Source organism: Medicago sativa, chromosome 6 (assembly GCF_051527215.1).
Source record: "Medicago sativa cultivar Bolivia chromosome 6, Bolivia_mono, whole genome shotgun sequence".
Lineage (NCBI taxonomy): Eukaryota > Viridiplantae > Streptophyta > Magnoliopsida > Fabales > Fabaceae > Medicago > Medicago sativa.
Window position 1 is genome coordinate 83761573 of NC_140754.1, and position 23016 is coordinate 83784588.

A 23016-nucleotide genomic window follows, 5' to 3' on the forward strand; every position below is an offset into this window, starting at 1 on the left:
CTGATCATATACAGGAACGGTAATTAATTACCATTCAAAACTTTTTGCACAATATGATTCATATACCATTATAAACATAAACATAATCTACAGAGTTCATGCTTTAATCTTAGCTTTGGTGGAATATTTAGTGATTTGTAAAACCAATTACTGCATTATAATGGATTCATAATATTTTTTTTTAACATGCATGGATTCATAATATTGTCATTTATACTTTAAAATGTCATGGCATTTGTGCTAAAGAATGAGTATTTTATTGGTTTTCTCAATAACAAAAGTAAAAGCCTTGGCATACTCCGACGTGAGTAACGTTTTGAACGAACTTGAAACTTTTTAAACATAAAGACCAACTTGAAACTTTTAAAACATAAAGGACCAACTTAAAACCTAAATAAACATAAGTGATCAAACATGCAATTAAGCCTATATTTTACTGCATTATATTCTTGCACAAAAATTGTGGAGATTCAACATTTTGAAGCATTTGAAGAAATGACATGTCATCTTCTAAACATGATATGAGAAATTGTTCTTCCTCCTCAAATCTTAAGCTTTGTTCATCAAGTAATGTGTGGTCTAAACAATTCAATTCACCAACAAAACTGCAAAAAATTAATCAAGCAAACAGGTTTGCCATCCAAAAAGGTCTAACGGCGCAGCTTGTTGCCCGCTCGCCTTCTATATATATACATTCCAGTCACAAAGAGCAATGCCAACTACATTCACAAACCACCAATATATCTTAGAAAGAATACATATTTCCCACATTCTTCGTCTGTTAAATATGACAATTTGAGTCACACATGTCTTGTGAGGATAAATATTATATATTTTAGAAATACAAGGTGATTGTAAATTTTAACCCATATCCCATTTATGTATTATCTATCTAGCATATATCAAATAACTGATTTTTCTATATTATAAATAATCGTATAAATTATGGGTTACATAGTGTTTACCCTCTGCTATTTGGGAGAGTTTTGGTATATCCCCTGTAAGAAAAAACTTCGGATTCCAACCTTGTGATTTGAAGATTCTTTGATTTAGGACCTTCATGAATTTTGACTGTACAAAGTAAATGATATGGCATATGGTAAACTAAAATCCGCTGAAATTACAAGAGATAAAAGTACCTTAAAATTTGAAATTTGATGCCATGAAGGTCCAAAATCAAAGAATCTTTAACTTATAAGTTTGGAATCCAATGTTTTTTTTAGAAGGGGTAAACTAAAACTCACTCAAATAGCCCTAAAACTATTAAATTTTTATTATTTTATAAAAATAAATATAATTTACAATATTTACAACTTTAAAATTAGACCAGATACATAAGCAACATTAATTATTTATCGGGTTTCTCATTTTATTTTATTCTTTTATATTTTCTTATTTTTCTTTCTTTCTTCTTTTTGCACAAATGCCTAAAATGAAAGACACTATTGTAAACACATGAGTACCAAAAATTACTATTACACCTCTAACTATTAAGAAATACTGTTCTAAAATACTTTATGCCCCTCGAAATATATATATATATATATATATTAGTAATTTTTTTAGGGATATACTACTACAAAAATTGACGACTCGTTATGTATGGGGCTCTGGGCCGTTGCCCATCATGACCATGCTCAGGGCCATCATTGGTTGTTTCTAAACTTAGTCACATAGTAAATTAAGACGTCTTATATGTCATTTTATTTTAAGTAAATATGTTTTCTATCATGTATCTCAATTTATGTATTTTTAGTGAATCTAAAATTAGCATTTATTAGTAATTTTTTTAGGTAAGACCTTTAATATATATTGTATAATTTTTTAGTAATATATTCTCTGAATTTATATATATAATTTGTTTTTTTTTATTTTGTGTAAAATTTCGTATTCTATTTAATAATGTGTCCTCAAATCGATGTCACAGAACAAGATAATGAAAAGGAGAAGTTGAACAAAATGATTGAAAAATTGTGTGGTAGTGTGGCTATAGGTTAGGGCACACAAAATTCAAGTAAGATAAATTGTGTCAAGATGGTAATGAAGTTGTTTTTTTTTTTACCGAAACAAAGTTAACTATTATCATTAATCAACCAATGTTCAATACAAGAAAGATAAGAATAAAAAATATTGTGACTAGCCCAAGAACAGACCGCCCTAGCTAAAGTATGAGCAACCATGTTCGCTTGTCTCCTAACAAACTTCACCTTGAAGTTGGAATGTAAAGATAACTGATAAATAATACTAGAAACAATATCATAGAATTCCGAATCACCATGGTCCTGAGACAAGATATGGATATAATATTGTCTGCTAATGTGAAGATTAAATGTCTGCCGGGATCATTCAATAAATATAGTAACATCATTTGCCTATAGCATGTAACTTTTGTTGCTATAATGTTCTTGATGTGTTGTTGAGATAAAAGAACCCGATGCTGCACCTATTGGCAACCTCGTGAACAATTCAAGATTAGTTTTTTTTTTTTTATTAAAACAGTGGCAACATTTTCTTCTTTTCGATTTAATACGTAATCTGGGAGTAATGATGTCCTTTGTAGAAACAAGTTCATATGTAAGTTGGAAGGCTTAAGTGTATTGGACCAGAGTGCCATTTTTGTTTCTCTCAAATATATAAAATATATATCTTTGTTAAGTACTGTCAATTAAAACTTGTTGAGAATTATTGTAGACAATTCAAAACACTACTAGTACCTTTGAAACTAATTAATTTTATAAACGATTTTAATAATTAGAGTGTTTTATTTTCATATAATGAAATAATGAAATGCTATTAATTTATGAATAATTTTGATATGATTTTATGTAAAATATGATGCTACTCTTATGTAATAAAATCTCAATGACTATATCTACAAAAATGAATGTCACATTATTCTCAATAATATCACAACGAATAAAATCTCTTATGTATTTTTGTTTCTTTTTATTTTTTCGATAATTGAGAGAGATTTAGTGAATATAGTTCACCCCGATATCATAGCGAACAACTATATCCATCTTCTTTAAGGGGTTGTAGTGAGCCCATCCAATCATATACTAGACAAAAGGACATATGTTAATACAATGTTCTTGCATCAGGATCACAGACCTGACAACACGAACGACCAGAGATTATCTAGAGCCAACAAAAAGATACAAATCAACCAATATATCTTGGAATATACTTCACTACCAAGAATCTTTAAAAAAAAAAAAAAATTACCAAGATGCAAAATGTTCTTACATCGGGATCACACACCTGACAACACATGTGAGTCTTGTATTTTTCCTTATCAAGTTATAATCCATTTGCATATTATGTTTATGAAAATATAAAATAGTTAAAGGAAGAGAGTTCAAATTCTAATTAATGTACGAGAAAATTCCGATATAACTTTTAATAAACTAACATTTTATAATAATAAAATAAATGTGATTGCAATGTGCTTAATCAAAAATATGTTTGGATGATAAACATAGTATGGATTCACATCACTTTCTTAAACATTATTGACATGTTTTGATGTTATGTTTAGCTTTATCAAGCGTGTGATTGTAATGCCCTTACTCATTACCTCTCTAAGAATTTGCAAAGTTTGTTCACATGGCACTAGTGCAGAAAACACTTTTTAAATGTGGTGAAAATGATTTTTTAAGTTGGTTCTACATCCGATTTATAGGTGCCGATTAAAAATCTATTTTGTTTTTAAGTCTAATTTGTGACCCGATTTAAAAGATCTTTTTAAGTCTAGTAACCCGATTTAAATATTTTTAAGAGTTATCATCTACGTTTCTTTTTACTTTTATTTGTCGTTTTTTTTGTGTGAAGTAGATCGAACTCAAATATTCTGCAATAATTCGTTATATTTGGTGAAACTCTTTAATCATTTCAGCTTAATTGAAATTAAAAATATTATTACTTCCTTTGCCTCTATTATTGAATATTAATCTATAATATTCATTTCTCAAAATTTAGTCATATGCATAAAACTAGGAAGTGACAGAGACACTTCTTGTTTTTTAATAAAAACATTAGAAAAATTGCTCTTTAGGCATCAAGATTTGTTCACAAACACCTAGAACTCATGAAAATATGTCCAACAACAATTTAACTACCGTCCTCTCGCAAACGACAATTAATTGTCATTTCAGACCTGTCATATACATGAACAATAATTAATTACCGTTCAAAAGGATTCTTACACAATAGGATTCATATACCATCACAAACATGATCTACTGAATTCATGCTTTAATCTTAGCTTTGCTTGGTGGAATATTTAGTGATTTGTAAAACCAATTACTGCATTATAATGAATTCATAATATAGTCATTTGTGCTTTAAAATGCCATGACATTTGTGCACAAGAACGAGTATTTTGTTGGTTTTATCAATAACAAAACCTTAGCATACTCCCATGTATTTTGTCATTTCAGGTATATTTTACTGATACTTTCAACCAGTAGCTTTGAATTTTTAATTTTTGGCCATCATAATCGCTTCACCAATCAAAGTAGAACATATATTTTATTGTCTTATATTCTTACACTTTGAAGCATTTGAAGAAATGACATGTTATCTTCTAAATTTGATATGAGAAATTGTTCTTTCTCCTCAAATCTTAAGCTTTGTTCATCAAGTAATATGTGGTATAAACAATTCATTTCACTAAAGAACTGCAAAAAAATAATCAAGCAAAGAGTAAATAATGTGTTAATTTGCTGAATAAGAATAATGAAAAAAAGAAAAGAAAAAGTGAAGCAGTATTTGTTTTGATTTAACTAACAAAACCCAACTTATTAATTCAAAAGAATCTTTGTCAAAAAAAATAAAATTCAAAAGAATCAATGCTATATGCTTCCATAAATGAGGATAGATTTCGAGTTTGGTAAGAATGGAGAAAGGGGTAAGTAATAAAATTAGCCTTGAGCCTATTTTGCAAAAAGCCTTCAATGGTAGTTAATTACCGTTCTTGTATATGACACGTCTAAAACAACGATTAATTACCGTTTGGAAGCGAGCTACAATTAACCATTGGTCTGGAGCGAACAATAGTTTATTGACGTTGAGGGTTTTTTTCGTCGGTTCGAGGTGTTTATGAACAAACTACAGGGGCATAAAGAGTAATTTTCAAACATTAGATATTAATATATCAAGGCCCAATGGGGCCTAAGTCATATACAACAGAAGGGCCCAAAAAGGTGGGTATCTCTCTTCTAACCCCACCCCTTCATGGTTATTATAAGCATTATTTTTGACAAGGCAAGTTTGCTTTGTTAAACAATGACTTTTTCTTTTTAAAGAACAAATATTAATAGGGAAATGTTAACCAGTTCCCCCAGGGCACTGGTTAAGGAAGTAAATATAGTAATATTTGTATTGATAGTTGTGTAGTCAATACATTGAAAGCTTAAAAGGTGTCTTTTTTTTATTTAGAATTTCTTCTTTTAGCTTCCTTAACCAGTGCTCCCGGGACACTGGTTAACATGACCCATATTAATAATAGTGTTAATAATATAGTTACAATCTTATCAATTTACTCCTTAACCCCTCTGTAAAGCCAGATATACATACATATACCCACAAACCATCATGCTTAACTCATGACTCGCGCGACTTATGGATCTTTCAAATTTTGATCCATGTAGGTTGGACTATTTAAACCAGACGATTTTTAAAATACCATTTAAATTTTGTTTTTTATAAAAAAAATTGTTTGACGTACAAGTTTATGCAAAAGTTTATGCAAAAGAGTTAAAACATGGTGGAAAAGCACGCCATCATGGCTATCAAGCCAACTTTATATCCTCATTAAATTTATTTTTGGAGGTGTATATTTTTCTAATAATTTTGTCGTTCAAAAGTTTACTTCTAGACATTTTCTATCCAAAAGTAAACTTTCTGAAAGTTTAAGGATAGTTAAAAAAAAAAATGGGAGTTGCTGAGATATGCTCTTTTTTTAATGTCTTTTGGAACCATGCATCTGTAGTGTTCCACCAGTAATAACATATCCTTTAAATTCCCTAAAAAAAAACCTTTGTACGTCTTGTGCGAGGCGTTCCATAGTTGTTTATAATATATCATTTTTGTTTGTTCAAAAAACATATCCTTTAAATTCCCTAAAAAAAAAAATATTCTTTAAATCCTTTTGCATGATTAGTTTGATTTTTCCGCCCGACTCTTTCCTAGTTGCAGTAGAATTTAACTTTTCTGTAGTCTAGCAAGAATCGCTAAAAAAGAAACCCAAGTAGAAACAGTCTTGTTCCTCTCTTATATAAATTTTGATATTTAATAGTAAAAAATACAATTATCTATAATGCGAGATCATTTTTTTTACTTGTGGTAGAAAAAAAAACCCTTAATATAAAGAAGGAAGGGTTTTGAAATGATGGGGAACATCTAGACACTTAACACATTTACGGTGTGTTTGGTTGAGAGAAGAAAGTGAGAAGAGAGAAATAGGTGAGAGAGAGTGTGAAAAGAGAGAAATAGATGAGAAATAGAGTAGATTTGTTGTATTGTTTGTTATAAGAGAAAGAAGAGAGAGATAGAAGAGAAAGAAGTGTGTTTGATTTTTGAAAAGACAAAAATAACCTTATACTATATGTGTGATTTCTTTTTAATTAAATTAACTTATCAGATAAAAAAAAGTTCAATGTTCATATTTTTATGGATATAAAATAAATTACATTCCTTGATAAAAAAAAATTACCTTGAATAACAATTGCAATAATAATAACTAATAATAAAAACTAAAGTGAAACACTATATATATATTTTTTTTTATCTAAATAATATAGCCTGGACGATCTTCATAAAATAGAAAATATATGCTAGACGATGAAGTTGAAAAAAATTGCCATCTTTAGAGAACGATAATAAAGGTTCATAGCATTGACCAAAAAAAATAAAATAAAGGTTCATAGGAAAGGGAAGAATGAACCAAGGGTATTGCTGGAAAAACCAAAAAGAAGGCCACTTCTCTCCTCTTTCTCGCTGGTTTAGTGGAGAAACAAAAAGTGGGTGGGACCCATGCTTTTTAGTTCTCTCTTCTCTCTTTCTCTGCAAACCAAACACGGTGACTTTGCTATTTCTCTTCTAACTCTCTCTTCTCTAACTCTCTCTTCTCAATCTCTCTCCAACCAAACATAGTGTTAGACTCTTATATATATGACAATTGACAAACATTCATTGTTTGAATAGAGAGAAATCTTACCCGTTGAGAAAATAATAAAATATAGTTTAATCTCTTGTAAAAAAACATACATTTTAGTCTCTTACAAAAATAAACAAATTATTGTGTAGACCAAAATTTCACATTCATGTACCATCATCTATTATGTACCACATTTACAATCAACGGCAACATCATTTCTCAGAATAGCAGCGTAGTTGCACTAGGAAATCTCCTCCAACTCACATCTATTAGTTCTAATGTTAAAAATTGAACTCATAATAAAAAATAGGGTTAATTATGTTTTTGGTCCCTACAAAATTGCGACCTTGTAAGTTTAGTCCTTACTTAATTTTAATAGCATTTTTAATCCCTACAAAAAATTTATGTACTCAATATTAGTCCTTACTCAATCCAAATTTGTTTAATTTATGCTTAAACTCTTAAGTTTTTCAACAATTTTTTACAGGCGTGTTAAGAACGTTATTAAAAGGTCCTCCGAAAAAAATCTCGCAAAAATTTGATTTCTACGTCCATATTTTTGTTACTTATATCTTAAAATTTTGTCGTTTTAAAAAATTCATATTTAATTTATTTCATGTTAAAAAATTATAGATTTTAGTAAATGAACCTTTCATAGTGTTCTAAACTTGTATAAAAAGAATCGTTAAAAAATTTAAGAGTTTAAGGATAATTAAACAAAATTTATTTTAGTAGGGACTAAAATTATAAGTAATTTTTTTTTTGTAGGGATTAAAAAAACTATTAAAATTAAGTAAGGACTAAACTTAGAAGGTCACCATTTTATAGGGACCAAAAACATATTTGACCCTAAAAAATAAGCATAATAAACTCAAAAAGAGCCATCGTTTATTTAATTTGTAAATAACGTAGTTTTTTTTTGTTGTAATAAATAACATAAAAAGAACCATGTTCTAATCAAGTGAGAATAAGCTTGGCGATAGAGCCATAATTTTTATCGGTAACCATTTGTCTTTCATTTTTTTTTTCCAGATCTAATACCTCAGATCAATTATTCTAACCACTCATTGTTGAAGTATTTTATGAACCAAAAATACAATAACGCTTTTACATTTTAAGACTAAAAATAGGTGGCATTTCACATGGGAAAGGCCAATCCTTTCCCACCATGGGAAAGTTAATTTCATTCACTAGATCAAGTAAAGAACATAGTCTTATCATGCACTCTCAACACTAGATTTTATCACTATCCTCCATCATCAACTCTCTCCCTCATCCCCACCAACCCACCATCGGCAACACCATCAAAATCACAGTCCCAGCAACATCAAACTGATGGCCCAACTCTCCATACCATTTTCATTCTTCAGAATCTCTCTATTTTTTTTTTCTCCCTAATTGAGCATGAAGTACCGAACTCTTCTCTGCAATCAATGGATAAAGCTACACACAAAAAATGGGTCTTGATTTTTTCATATGGGTTTCGAAAATGTTACTGATTTAGTGTGATTCAAAATATGATTTAACACCCATTAATAATAATGGTAGAAATTATATACACACATTTATATCAACGATGAATGAAGAGAAAACAATAAGAACATAAAATTAATTTGAATGAAATTAGAATGGGAAAATGTAATTGTTGTGAGGAAGATGAAATTTGTGATTCTGGGTTTATGGAAGTGAGAAAATTTAAGCAAGGGGAACAAATCTAAACCTCCCACACTTATGTTGAAATGCTAGAAATGGTGAATCATAGATATTCTTGTTTTGTAAAATGGTGATTCAACTATTGGAATGGGAACAGTGGTAACTAGGTGGTTTTGGATTTTGAGAGATTGCTGGTGGTGGTGTTGATGGATGAAGGGAGGACGAAGGAGAGAGAAACTGTTGGTGGGGATTTGGTGGGGATGGGTGGACGGATGGCTGTGCGGTGGTTTTAATGGTGCTTGTACTGTTGCTGGTGGTGGGTTGGTGGGGAAGAGGGAGAGAGTTGATGATGGAAGATGGTGATAAAATATAGTGTTGAGAGTGCATGATAAGATTATGTTCTTTACTTGATCTAGTGAATGAAATTAACTTTCCCATGGTGGGAAAGGATTGGCCTTTCCCATGTGAAATGGCACCCTAAAAATATGTTTTTTGAATGAAAAAACTTTAAATATTTGATATTCCACAAACAAATTCTCCACATAGTTTTTTTGAAGAAGTTCTCCACATAGTTAGTGAATTGTTATATAAAAAACCCAAAAAGAACGAATAAAATGACACCATGTGGGATGAATGTATATCACGTATTAATTTTTATACAAGAGTATACAAATTTCAGAGGTTGGAGACTTTATCACAAAACTAGACATCCCTAAACATCATCAAAACCAAACCTAGAGGATCAAGGTAGTACCAACAAGAAGTGTAAGTGATAAGAGTGTCATCTTCCAGGTAAATATATATTGGGAAGAGCAATTGACAAAATAGAGGAAGAGAATGCAGTAGTTGGTTGGCCTAAGACCATGTACAATGGCAAATTATATTCAATAACCTTCAACACCCACTTTTTCAATTTCCAACACTCCACATCACTTTCTCTCTCTTAATTCAACACCCATTCAATTTTTACCTCTCCAATGGTTTTAATTCAACACCCTACCCCACCACTTTTTATTTTTTATTCTTATTTAATTTTTGTTTTTATAATTACATAAAATTATAATTATCGATTATAATTAAATTAAAATAATACAATTAATTTTTTTTAAAACAATATTTATTTGGGTGTTGATAATTATTGGGATTTTGGTAGTTAAATGGGTAATCAGAAGAATTTTGGGTGTTGAATTGATTGTTATTGGGATCCATTTCAATAATCAAAGACTAAAACTTCAAAAGAAAGACTAATAATATGATTAAGAGAGTGAAAAACTTGATTTTTTTTCCTGTGTCCAAATCAAATGATCCAAGTCTCTATTTATAGAGAAAAAAAATCACGAAATTTTGGTAAAAAAATAAAATAAAAAAATTATTTGCAATGAAATAATTGAGTCCAAAATATTAAGAAGATAAAAAATCAAAGCAGCCAATCGTAGCAAGCCACGTGTCCCTGCATATTCAAAAAAAAAATCTCTCTCTGCGCCCTCTGTCTCCACACGCGCCCCTGTCGGCGCGTGCATCACACGCTCCCTTTGTCACAAATGAAAACGCGCCGCGTGGCTTTCGGTGCAGAGATTCAACTTATTGAATGTTTTCATCATCTCTTTCCTCCACCTCATCTTCAATAACCCCACTCCAATGGTTCAACATGTTTAATCTTGCTTTCAATAGGCTCATTGTGGGTGGTCTAAGTAAAAGACTCCTATTTTATGGTACAATGATGATATTGTTCACGTGTAGCTGCAATTTATTAAGTCAGATCATCTCATTTTTCAAAGATCAATCAATGATACAATGCACAAGGGCAATTGTTTACACCTAAATATTATTATCTTGTTAGTTGAATTCAACATGTAGGCAATTACAACAATCTAACGAGCAAGCCCCTCAGTCGAGTGAATGATATGCGATGCTTGAAAATCCGATCAAAGGGAGATGATTCTCAGGGTCAATAACTCATAATGTGGGTCGTTGGAGACTCAAAGCTTAGTCAAAGACATAGTGAGACCGGATAACGATGCATCACCCATGATTTGCTGCTCTCAATGCCAATAACCGCTCTGAGCAATTGGGGAATAGACAGAATCCCACTAACATGGGAGTTATCACACACACACTCACGAAATTAGTCGAATAGGGGTTACACACTATATGCCACATTATTTGGCTAATAGGAAATAGTTTCACTATAATTACTTTGTTCATACATTGTAATTGAACACATCCAATCAATCAAACAAGCTTATTTGCACAATTTATCTCTTTATCTTTATGCTTTTATTTATACATCTTTTAGTGTAGCTCAAAAATCTAAATACAATCATAACTATTGCTCGACTAGAGTAATTAGAGAACCGATAATTGGAGGGTATAGTTTCTCCCTTATTATTAATCAGTTGAAGCATGAGAATCATAGTTGAGGAATATCAACTGACATTGGCTAAATTTAGCTTCAATCAACAGTTAGTAACACTGGTTGTTTAATAAATTCAAGTGTTACTATTATGGACCTAGAATCAGTGGCGGAGGCTTTAAAGGTCTGAGGTGGGCCACGGTCCACCCCCAAAAAAAAATTCTATAGGAAAATTACAAAAATATCCTCAGATTATATTATTTTTCCCAAGTGGCAACCTAGCATTCCCAGCCTTTTCCCCTTCCTCTATTACGTTAGACACAACTTCTCAGTTCTCCCTCTTTGAAAATGCGACCTACCTAACTATTTTGTACTTAGCTTTTTTTTTTGGTAGTGTCCAGGGTCTGAACCCTGGACCTTACATATATTATGCATTGTCCAAACTAACTGAGCTAAGCTGGACTTTGTGCTTAGCGTTTATTACAACTGAAAAATTTATGTTTATATATTAGAGTATATTTTGCAGGCCCACCCTCGATATTTTTTCCCACTCCGCCACTGCCTAGAATTGACTCAATTTTGTTAATTTTTTTTTATTTCTTAAATAATTTCATAATGATAAATATTATTTTATTGCATTACTTGGTTATTTAAATTCTTCAATTTATATTATTTTTTAGCATTTACATCCAAAAAAATTCGGTTGATCACTCTTTTATGACAAATATAAATTTACGTACTTGTCTTTAGGACCGTTTCTGAGATTTTTGGTGCCTTGAGTCAACTAAAATAATGGTGCCGCTTCTAATCATATTATTAGAATGTTTCATCATGTACAATGGTGGAGCTTGAACAAAACACTTGGGGGGCGTCAAAATGAAGATAAGAAACTTAAGTCACAAATTGAAGAAGGGTTATGTACAACTTATCAAAATAAAGAAAGACGCCATATTGCTCAGTATACAAATAAATCTAAGAAATATCACAAGAAACAACACAAGGTAACACCACAGAAGAAATCTCAAAATTTGACAAACATCAGTCCTAATAAACAGCTATTTTTTTTTTAATAAGGAATAACTTAAAAAACAAGCCATTACAATATTTAATATTATTGTGAATTGGTTCACAACATGCTTGATCAATTAACAACGAGAATTATTGTAGAAACTTATTGAAGCTTGGTGAATGCAAATTTTATTAATTAAAGAAAAAATTATAATATCTTTAATATATAATTAAATTTAAATTAAAAAATTAAGTTTGAGTATAAGATAAACGACAGACAATTGATTTTTTTTATAGGGAAAATGACACACAATTGATATTAAACATTATTATTGGAGTCATGCTTTTCATCACAAACATCACCGCCAACTACATCACATATCATTTTTCGGAGAATACCACTTTCGAGGCGACTAAAACTAAAGTGTATGGCCTCGTGAAAGTTTCTAAGGATCATTAATCCCAATGGACAAACCTTGGATCCCATTAGCGCGGCCGAGATGCACAAAACACCAATATATATATCTTGCAAAGAATATACACCACTCTTGTTATTCATGAATTAAATATGACTATTGGAGTCATACATTCCGGTCACAAAACTACAACACCAACTACATTCGCAAACCACCGATATATCTTGCAAAGAATACATATCTTCCTTATCCTTCGTCTGTTAAATATGACAATTGAGTCATACATGTCATGTGAGAATAAATATTATATATTTTAGAAATACAAAGTGATTGTAAATTTTAACCACTATCGCATTTATGTATTATGTATCTAGTATATATCAAATAACCAATTTTTCTATATTATAAATAATCATATAAATTACGGGTTAAATGGTGTTTACCCTATGTTATTTAGGAGAGTTTTAGTCTACTCCCTGTAAAAAAAAAAAACTTTGGATTCCAACCTTGTAATTTGAAGATTCTTTGATTTTGAACATTCGTGAATTTTGACTGTACAAACTAGATGATATGGCAAAGGTTAAACTAAAATTTGCTCAAATTACAAGGGAATAAAGTACCTTAAATTTTGAAATTTGTTGTCATGAAGGTCCAAAATCAAAGAATCTTTAACATATAAGGCTGAAATCCATAGACAAAAATTATTAACGTTTTATTATTTTATAAAAGAATATAAATTACATTATTTACAACTTTGAAATTAGACTAGATACATAGACAACATTCATTATTTATTGGGTCTCATTTATTTCATTTATATTTTCTTATTTTCCTTTCTTTCTTGTTTTTGCACAAATGCGTAAAATAAAAGACATTATTGTAAAACAAAATATTTAAAGAATTGATTGTATAAATTCCCTTAATGCATAACAGTTACTCTGCTTCCTTTTGAATTCAATTTTTTAAGCTTGATCTCCATTTTTTTAGGAGTGGATCCCTACGTTTAAGTTGGCCAAGCCTGATACACTTGAGATGAGACAACCTGGCCGATCGACCATTAGGCCAACTCCACCTCTTGAAGAACAACTGTGGTGATGATAATGTTCAAGTTTATTATATTTTTTAATTTTTGGGTTTGTTACCTATTTCTTAATGAAACTAATTAGTCAAAAAAGAAATAATAAAACAAACTTTTAGCATGTGACTTACTAGCAACCCCTATAAATATAGACAATGGAATCTATGAATTCATATCGTTCAAAACATTATCGAAAATTTTCTCAAGTCATGGCTTCGATTCCAAATTTTCTTTTGTTTCTCACCCTCTTAACATCATTCATCAACCTTACAACCTCATTATCCTGCAACTCATACACTTTTCCAAATAACCTTAACTATGCAAGATGTAGTGACCTACCCGTTTTAGATTCCTCTCTTTATTGGAACTACAATCCAAAAACTAACGTTGTCGATGTTGCATTCAAGAAAATTAATGTGAAAGATTCTAGTTGGATTGCTTGGGCCATAAACCCTACTTCGAATGGCATGTTAGGATCACAAGCTCTGATCGGTCATCGAAACTTTGATGGAAGTTTCAAAGTCTATACTTCATCAATAACAAGTTACCAAACTATGTTACAAGAGAGTAACATTAGTTATCCAGTTTATAATATTGTGGGAATGTACCAAGATGGAAACATGATAATCTTTGCAAGTTTACAACTTCCTAAAAATGTTAGCTTGGTTAATCATGTATGGCAAGAAGGATTGGTTTCTAGTGATGGAAGATTGAGATCTCATGCTTTGACGGGAGCAAATGTTCAAAGTTTTAGAACTTTGGATTTTCAATATGAAAATATTGTTTCTCATAATGTTGGTGGAAAATTGATGTCAAGAATCAAACTAAGAATTGTACATAACTTCCTTTTTGATTTTTATAAAAAATAAATCACTCTTTTTGTATTTACTTTTAAATTTAAGTGAACATCTTTTTTTTTCTTCTTTGAACTATGAAAGTATGTGTTTCCATTCAGCATCTTTAACTTGAGCAACATAAAAAAAAAAAAAAAAAATTGTCAAACCAAAATGCGTTAAATTCGATGTTGTAGATTTGTCTTTTTTAAGGTTATAGATTTTTTTATTTTTGACAAAACGTTATTGTTAAAGTTGTTATATTTCAAATATGTATGTCAATGTTAAAAAAAAAAAGATATGTACGTCAAATTGTTTTTTTTTCTAGATGAGTTTTTTTTTTTTGAACGGTTTTGGATAAGCAATTTGTTATATTTTATTTTATATTTGTATCTATATTTTATATCTTATATTTCTTTTTTATTATATAATTCCTTACAAATCAACTTGGAACGATTTTGGATAAGTTATTTGTTATATTTTATATTCGAATTTTTTTTGGTCAAGTTTTATATTAGAATTTTGAATTTATATTTGCTATCTTATATTTTTTTATTTATTATATAGTCATGATGACATGAGAGTTATAAAGATTGATTTCTTGCTTTTAGAAAACCATCTCTTGATTTTTTTTTTTAAAGAAAATGTCTGGATTTATTTTTTGTTTATATCAATTATAAGAAATCAATCTATAGCATTGTTAATCGGCACTGCTGGTTTTGCAACCGGTTTATATATGGGAAATCATCTAGGAATTCACAACACTCCACATAGATGCGTTGGAATCACTCTAATGACTTTGGCACTTGCTCAAGTTTTAGTTGCAATTCTTATTAGGCCAAAGAAAGATCACAAGTATAGAATATGGTGGAACTTTTTTCATTTCTTAGTTGGTTACACAACCATTATCTTAGCTATATGGAACGTCTTCAAAGGCTTTGCCATCTTGGGGGAAATATCATGTGGAAAATTACCTATGCTTGTGTAACTGGATGTTTGGAGTATAGGGAAGATAAGACTAAAGGGTCGCATTATAGTGATTGGAATCAAAATATTTTTGGTTGTCTTTGTTTATGTTGAACAATCTCTACTTAACGCTATTTTGTTTATTGGAAGAAAACTATTGCTATCATTCGCTATAAGATAATTTTATATTTGTGTACTATTGTAAGTTCATATTATTTTATGTTGGAAAAAAAAAAATCATGCATAGAATTTAATTTGTGTTGATTGTTTAATGAACTTAATTGTTGCTATATGCTTAATTTCTGGTAATTGGTTTCGTTGCCTGCGTCATTCTGAAACTTCTACGTTGTGATTGTTACTTTTGCATATTTAGTACAGGCCCCACTCATACATTCTCTCACCTTTCCATCGTTAATCCACACCCTCTTATCCCAAAACTGAATTGAGGCATAGACAAATTTTAACAAAAACAAATACAACCTTCATTGAAATAATTTAACCACGTCCATAAAAACACAATGTTTCTCTTATATTTTTGGCTTAAATGCACTTTTGACCCCCTATGTTTCAAATAGTTGCGATTTTGGCCCCCTAAGAAAAAAAATGGATATTTTGACCCCCTAACTTTTGTGCCGCTTTTGAATTGCTCGAATCTGTCCGTTTCACCCATTTTATTGCTCGAATCGCTGCGTTCATTTTCCAGAATTAGCAAATTTTGTTCTTAATACTTACATTACATGGTTTTTTATATTAAGAGACCATTTGAAATAATAGGGAATTTTTGCCAATCCATTGCTATTAAATGCAAATGCAGAGCTTGGAAGCTCCCCAGCAAATGCAGAGCTTGGAAGCTGCAAAACATAAAGACCAAAAAAGGAAAGAATACTTATAAAGCCCTTTTATTCAAATTCCGAAACAAAAAATGAATACAAAAGCTTACGTGTGACCAACAAGAACAACATTTGCATCCTCATTGTGTGCCGCAATTGCCATAGATTCACCAACAACAAGAACTGTAGAACACTCATTTGAGGAATCTTCGTCTAAACTTTCCAATCCTTCTTTCGGAACAAATGCAAGAAGAGGCACAACATTGGTATTAATTAATTATACATACAATGCAACAACATTGGTGTATGTTTCTAGTAGGAGAAATTTACATCAAGAAGAGGCACACCACTTCCAGCTGCAGTGCCTAAGAGTTCATCCCAATACATAGGGAATTCAAAAGAGACACAAAAACCAGCAATTCAAAAGAGGCACGAAAGTTAGGGGGTCAAAATATCCATTTTTTTTCTTAGGGGGCCAAAATCGCAACTATTTGAAACATAGGGGGCCAAAAGTGCATTTAAGCCTATATTTTTTATCCTTATTTCTCAAGCTCAAAAGATGCAGGTTAAAGAAGAGGAAAAAAGATGGCGATAAAACTGAACATGAGACTCAAGATAAAATTGGAAATCAGTAATGAATTTCCAAACCTTACATTAAAGGAAGAGATAGGGTTGGGGGTCGTGGTGGTGGCGTAGGGCCATAGATAGAGGAGAGACGTGGAGTTTGGTGACGGGGAGGGGTAGAGTTTGGGTGTTTAAAATTGTATGACGGATTACGTTGATTGAAGGGGTGGATTGTGCCTTGGTGGTAGCATATTGTTGGGTTTTTGGGTTGAAATCGGTTTTCAAAAAGATAGAGGTGATTGAAAGAAAAGAAAAATGATTATGATTTAAAGAGAAATATCATAACAAATAAATATGACTAGTAATAAAGTAAAATAAAGCTCAAGAAACTTATCGAATTTGGTTGTCGACGCGATTCCATTAAAACCTTCACAAATCAAATTAGTGGAAACCTGCAAAACAAAACATTGTTATGTAACCTGTCCTTGAGGATTTTATCCGCCTCATAAGCGCATATCCTCCCAGTATACAATAGGTCCTTCCCTGAATCCCCGACATGAATCATAGCTGGCGGTGACAGAAGAACATCTCAAATTTATTTTAAAGATAACAGAAGATGTAACCAAGAAACTCAATATTTTGGATAAAGAAAAATAATTTGTGTATAGAGAAATATGAAGTGAGGGAGTATACATGTGTGTACTATATGCAGGTTGATAAATTTTTTTGTACCTTCCGTATTGCTCAAAACAATATACATATAGGCTATTTACAAAAAGAGTAGTGATATTTGAACAACCATTTTAAACAACTTTTGATACAACTTATTTTTTATCATTTTTCATTGGTCAAAAGCAATGGAGAGAGAAAAAGGAAGAGAGAGAATAGAAACATAATGTAAGTATGAGAGAGAAAGTTGTCAAGAAGTTGTCACAGAGTGTATGTATAAAAGTGGGAGCATAAATCCGCTTCTTTGAAACAGTCATAGCATAAATATACACTATTAAGCTAATTTAATGAGCACGTTAGAGAAGAAGTCAAATAGTTGCTAAAATTATGCCAACATATTATATAGAAGGACAACTATATGATTCATATACCATCATAAACATGATCTACTGAATTCATGCTTTAATCTTAGCTTTGCTTGAGACACAAGTAGTTTCAATCCTTATAAGCATCTTCTAGTAAACAAGTCAGTGAAATAGGCTTGGTTACTAGGGGTAAACTCTCACCGGACTTTCATCGGAAAGGTGAGGGGCTAAAGGGAAACCGGTCTTTAGAAATTAAGGTGTAAACTATGAAATTAGATGTTAAGGTCTTGGCTAGAAAAGGATTAGTTATTATGACGAACCAATAATCCTGAGGCATCTTTTTATTATTGTTATTTACCTTCAGCAAATTAAACCCCCTTCTTATAAACTTTCTTCTCCTCTAATCATTCTTCAAAGGTTAATTGAATTGAACAACTCCCTAGCGGAACGATACTCTTTTACTACTATTACTTCGATAGACCGTGCAATTGCGGTTTGGCTCTATCAAGTTTTTGGGATGAGTCAATATTTAGTCTATTTTAATGCATTATTTAGTTTAGTTTTATTTAGATTTGATTTTATTTTATTGCAAATTTATTTCCTTTTTGAATCTTTTACTTTAAATTGCATTTTATTTTATTTCAGGAATGAATATATGGTGGAAGGTGTCTTGGAGCAAAAGAAAGAGGACTGGAGCAAATACAGTACAGAAATACGAAGATACGGAGACAAAAATATGTCTCCATAAAGTCAGAAGCTTGGCACGGTCCGTGCCAACATGTGGCTCGGCCGTGCCACCCTCCAGATGCTCTTTTGCTGCTTTTCTTCAAGCCCAAGTTACCCTGTTGTAGTTTTACTGATTAGCCCTTATAGTTGCTTAGATTTTAAGTCAATTGTAAAGCTATAAATAGAGTAGCTCTCCATCATAAACATTAATCTTTTGTTCTTGGAATAAAAGTTCACTTTTACTTTATTGTTTTATTTTATATTCTTCTTCTTCTTCTCCTTCTTCTCTATGTCTACAATGAACGTTAGTGAGTAGACTCTTCTTGTCTTGAGATTGTTGGATAAGTCTAATGACATAATCCTAATCGAACCAAGCTTTAACCCTAATTTCATGTAACCGTAATTTCTAATTTAGATTTACCGTTTCAACATGAATTAACCATTATCAAACTGTAGAAACGAAAGTGGAGGGTTTGATAATTGTTAATCCATCATCCCAAATATCAATTCATAAAGCGAAAGCGGAGCTTTGATATTGGAACAAGTGAATCTACACAATAATTGCAAAGGCAGCGAAATAGTCTTTGCAATTATTGAGACATGTGTAGTTTCAATCCTTATAAGCTTCTTCTAGTAATCAAGTCAGCGAAATAGGCTTGGTTACTAGGGGTAAACTCTCACCGGACTTTCATCGGAAAGGTGAGGGGCTAAAGGGAAACCGGTCTTTAGAAATTAGGTGTAAAACATGAAATTAGAAGTTAAAGTCTTGGCTAGTGAAGGACTTGTCGTTAGGATGAACCAATAATTCCAAGACTCTTTTATTTTATTATTGTTATTTTCTTATAAATAAAAATCCAAACTTTATTCTCAAAACTCTCATCTAATCGTTATTTAAAGTTAATTGAATTCATAACTCCCTAGCGGAACGATACTCTCTCTTACTACTATTACTTCGATAGACCGTGCACTTGCGGTTTGGCCTATCAGTGGAAAATTTAGTTATTTGTAAAACCAATTACTGCATTATAATGGATTTATAATATAATCATTTATACTTTAAAATACTGTGGCATTTGTGCAATAGAAAGAAGTATTTTGTTGGTTTTATCAATAACAAAAGTAAAAACCTTAGCATACTCCCATAATCCCATGTATTTTCTCATTTCATGTCTATTTTACTATTTTATTATTACTTTCAACCACTACCTTTGAATTTTGAATTTCTGGCTATCATAATCACTTCACTAATCACAGTAGAACATATAATTTACTGCATTATATTCTTACACTAAAATTGTAGAGATTCAACACTTTGAAGCATTTGAAGAAATGACATGTCATCTTCTAAACTTTATATGAGAAATTGTTCTTCCTCATCAAATCTTAAGCTTTGTTCATCAAATAATGTGTGGTCTAAACAATTCACTTCACCGAAGAACTGCAAAAAGTTAATCAAGTTAACAGTAAAGAATGCGTTAATTTGTGGAATAATAATATAAAGAAAACGTGAAGCAATGTTTGGTTTGATTTTACTATCAAAACCCAACTTATTAATTCAAAAGAATCAATGATATATACTTCTGCCATTCAAAAAAAAAAAATGATATATACTTCCATGAATGAGGATAGATTCCAAGTTTGGTAAGAATGGAGAGAGGGGTAAGTGATAAAATTACTGTTGAGCCTACTTTGCAAAAAGCCTTGAACGGTCGTTAATTATCATTCCTGTATATGACAATTAACTGGCATTTTGGAGCAAATGACAATTAAGTATCATTTTGGAGCGAACTACAGTTAATTGTCAATATACAGGAATGGTAATTAATGACCGTTCAAGGCCTATTTTGGAGCAAATGACAATTAAGTATCATTTTGCAAATGTTAATTGACGTTGAGGGTTTTTTTATCGGTTCAAAGTGTCTATGAACAAACTATAGGTGCATAAAGCTAAAAGAAATTTTCAAACATTAGATATTTGATATATCAAGGCTCAATGGGGCGTAAGTCATTTACCACAGAAGGGCCCAAAAAGGTGGGTTTCTCTCTTCTAACCCCACCCCTTCAATATTATTACAAGCCTTTTTTTTTATAAAGAAAGTTTGCTTTGCCAAACAATTTAGGGGTAAACAATGACTTTTTTAAAACAAAAAATATTAATAATAGTGTTAATAATTAGTAACAATCTCATCAGTTCACTCCTCAACTCCAATGTAAAGTCAAATATACTGAATTAAAAAGATATATATATATATATATATATATATATATATATATCTATATAGTCCTAACTACCAAGTAAAAATAATAATTTTGGTGTTCATACAATAATTGTGCACTAGACTGCCGCCCCTTCCACCCACCCTCATGGCCACCCCTTTTAAAATGCCATGGCATTTTGCAAAAGAAAGAAATATTTGTGTTGGTTTTATCAATAACAAGAGTAAAAACCTTAGCATACGTCATGTATTTTCTCATTTCATGTCTATTTTACTATTTCACTATTACTTTCAAGTTTCAACCACTATATTTGAATTTTGAATTTTTGGCCACCATAATCGCTTCATTACCTTTAATTCTTATAAATTTATTTTTGGAGTTGTATATTTTTTAATCATTTGTCGTTCAAAAGTTTACTTCTAGACATCTTCCATCCAAAAATAAACTTTCTGAAGTTTAAGGTATAGTTAAAAAAGCTGAGTTATTGAGATTTGCTCTTTTTTTTAACGTGTTTTGGAACCATGCATTTGTAGTGTTCCACCAGTAATAATATATTCTTTAAATTCTTTTGCATGATTAATTTGATTTTTCCGCCCAACACTTTCATAGTTGCAGTAGCATTTAACTTTTCTATAGTCTATAGCAAGAATTTCTATAGTCTTGTTTCATCTCTTCGATAAAATTTGATATTTAATAATAAAAAAAAAATACACTTAGGCATGATACAAGATCATTTTTTGTAGAGTCCCCATCAAGAAATATTTATATGGAGCTACAAAAATAAATGCACATTTTTTCTCCATTTGTCCTTAAAACTCATCCTCGATATTTTGTTCTAAATACTTATGGTTCACATAATCATACTTATTTTCAAAGTCAATCTTTATCGATTACCATTTGTCTTTCATTCTTTTTTCTAGATCTAATATCCAAAAACAAGTTCTCCACATAGATAGTGATTCTTTATATAAAAAAATTAAAAAGAAATATTTTTTTTGTCAAATAACTTAATGTAAATAAATGGATGTCAGGGTTCAAACCTCTATCCATGTATATTGCAATATATTGTTCATACCAATTGAGATATACTCACAGAGACACTAAAAAGAACAAATAAAATAACACCATGTGGGATGAATATACCACTTATTTATTTTTACACAAGAGTATAAAAATTCAGAAAACAACCCTTTCCTTGTCAACATCCATATACATAAGAAGACTTGGTAAGTAAATATATATAGTTGTCGTGAGTCTAAGCCCAATTCTAAATTTGGAATAAAAAATTGCACAAAATAAAGTTTGGACACATTATTGCAACAATAGAATCTTTCATATTTAGTAGGTGGAGTTTCACATGGGACATGAGAATCCTTTCCCACCATGGGAAAGGTTTTTTTAGCCACTAGATTGTTGATGTTATCATAGTCACACCACACCATATTATTTTCTCTTTCTCTTTCTCTTTCTCTTTCACCATTCTCTTCAACCTCCATATCCACCATTAACCCACCACCACCAATGACTACAACCTCCATGAGTATTGATATGTTCAGATTCCTACAACTAGATTTCCCTTCAAAACCACAGCCTTTCTCTCTTTCTCTTATTCAAAAATAGTTCAACCAGAAATAAAAAAATTATTGCAAAACACAATATCTCAGCTCAAAATCCATGGCAATTTTCTCTAGAGATAATTGAATCATTAATCTATTTGATGACGCTAAAACTCGACTCGTCGTCAACAATCATCGGAAACTCTTTCCCTCTCTAATCTCTTCTATGACTTTATCAAGGAACACTCCAACGGCGATGATGACGAACTCGGTGACTCGGACCGAGTCAACTCAGTTTATGACTCATTAGCATGAAGAGTTTAAACGTTGTGTTCTCAAACAATGTTGGTGCATTACAGAACCACCACACTTCTGGAACACATAGGAATCTTCAAAGAACAAGATATTGTTGATGAATAATTTCATTTTCGAAAATCTATGAAACTGATTTTGGATCTGCCTCTAATGATATTGGAACAAAAGCAATTCAATTTCTTATTTTTTAGAACAACACCCATATAAAACTTGGACCTATAAGTGAAATGTAATTATTATAAGTTTTCAGAATTGGGTGTGTGTGTTTGATGATGATCTGTGTTTAGATTTATCTTTTTATTTTCAAT

The 23016-nt window shown here is 31.0% G+C and overlaps 1 protein-coding gene across 1 annotated transcript; it reads left to right on the top strand.

Annotated features, from left to right (window-relative positions):
• The first annotated feature begins 13508 nt into the window (after nucleotides 1-13508).
• Nucleotides 13509-15687, top strand: LOC146917490 (cytochrome b561 and DOMON domain-containing protein At3g59070-like). Its single transcript, XM_085721883.1, has 2 exons — nucleotides 13509-14532; nucleotides 15068-15687. Exons 1-2 carry the CDS (start codon nucleotides 13823-13825, stop codon nucleotides 15486-15488), a joined length of 1131 nt encoding a protein of 376 aa, XP_085578009.1. The 5' UTR covers nucleotides 13509-13822; the 3' UTR covers nucleotides 15489-15687.
• Nucleotides 15688-23016: the final 7329 nt, after the last annotated feature.

What these genes read in the sequence shown, in the direction of transcription:
- LOC146917490 (XM_085721883.1), top strand. Translation starts at nt 13,823, where the DNA reads ATGGAATCTATGAATTCATATCGTTCAAAACATTATCGAAAATTTTCT. An exon ending in CTTTTTGATTTTTATAAAAA is followed by an intron (nt 14,533 to 15,067) that starts ATAAATCACTCT and finishes TTTATTATATAG; the next exon opens with TCATGATGACATGAGAGTTA.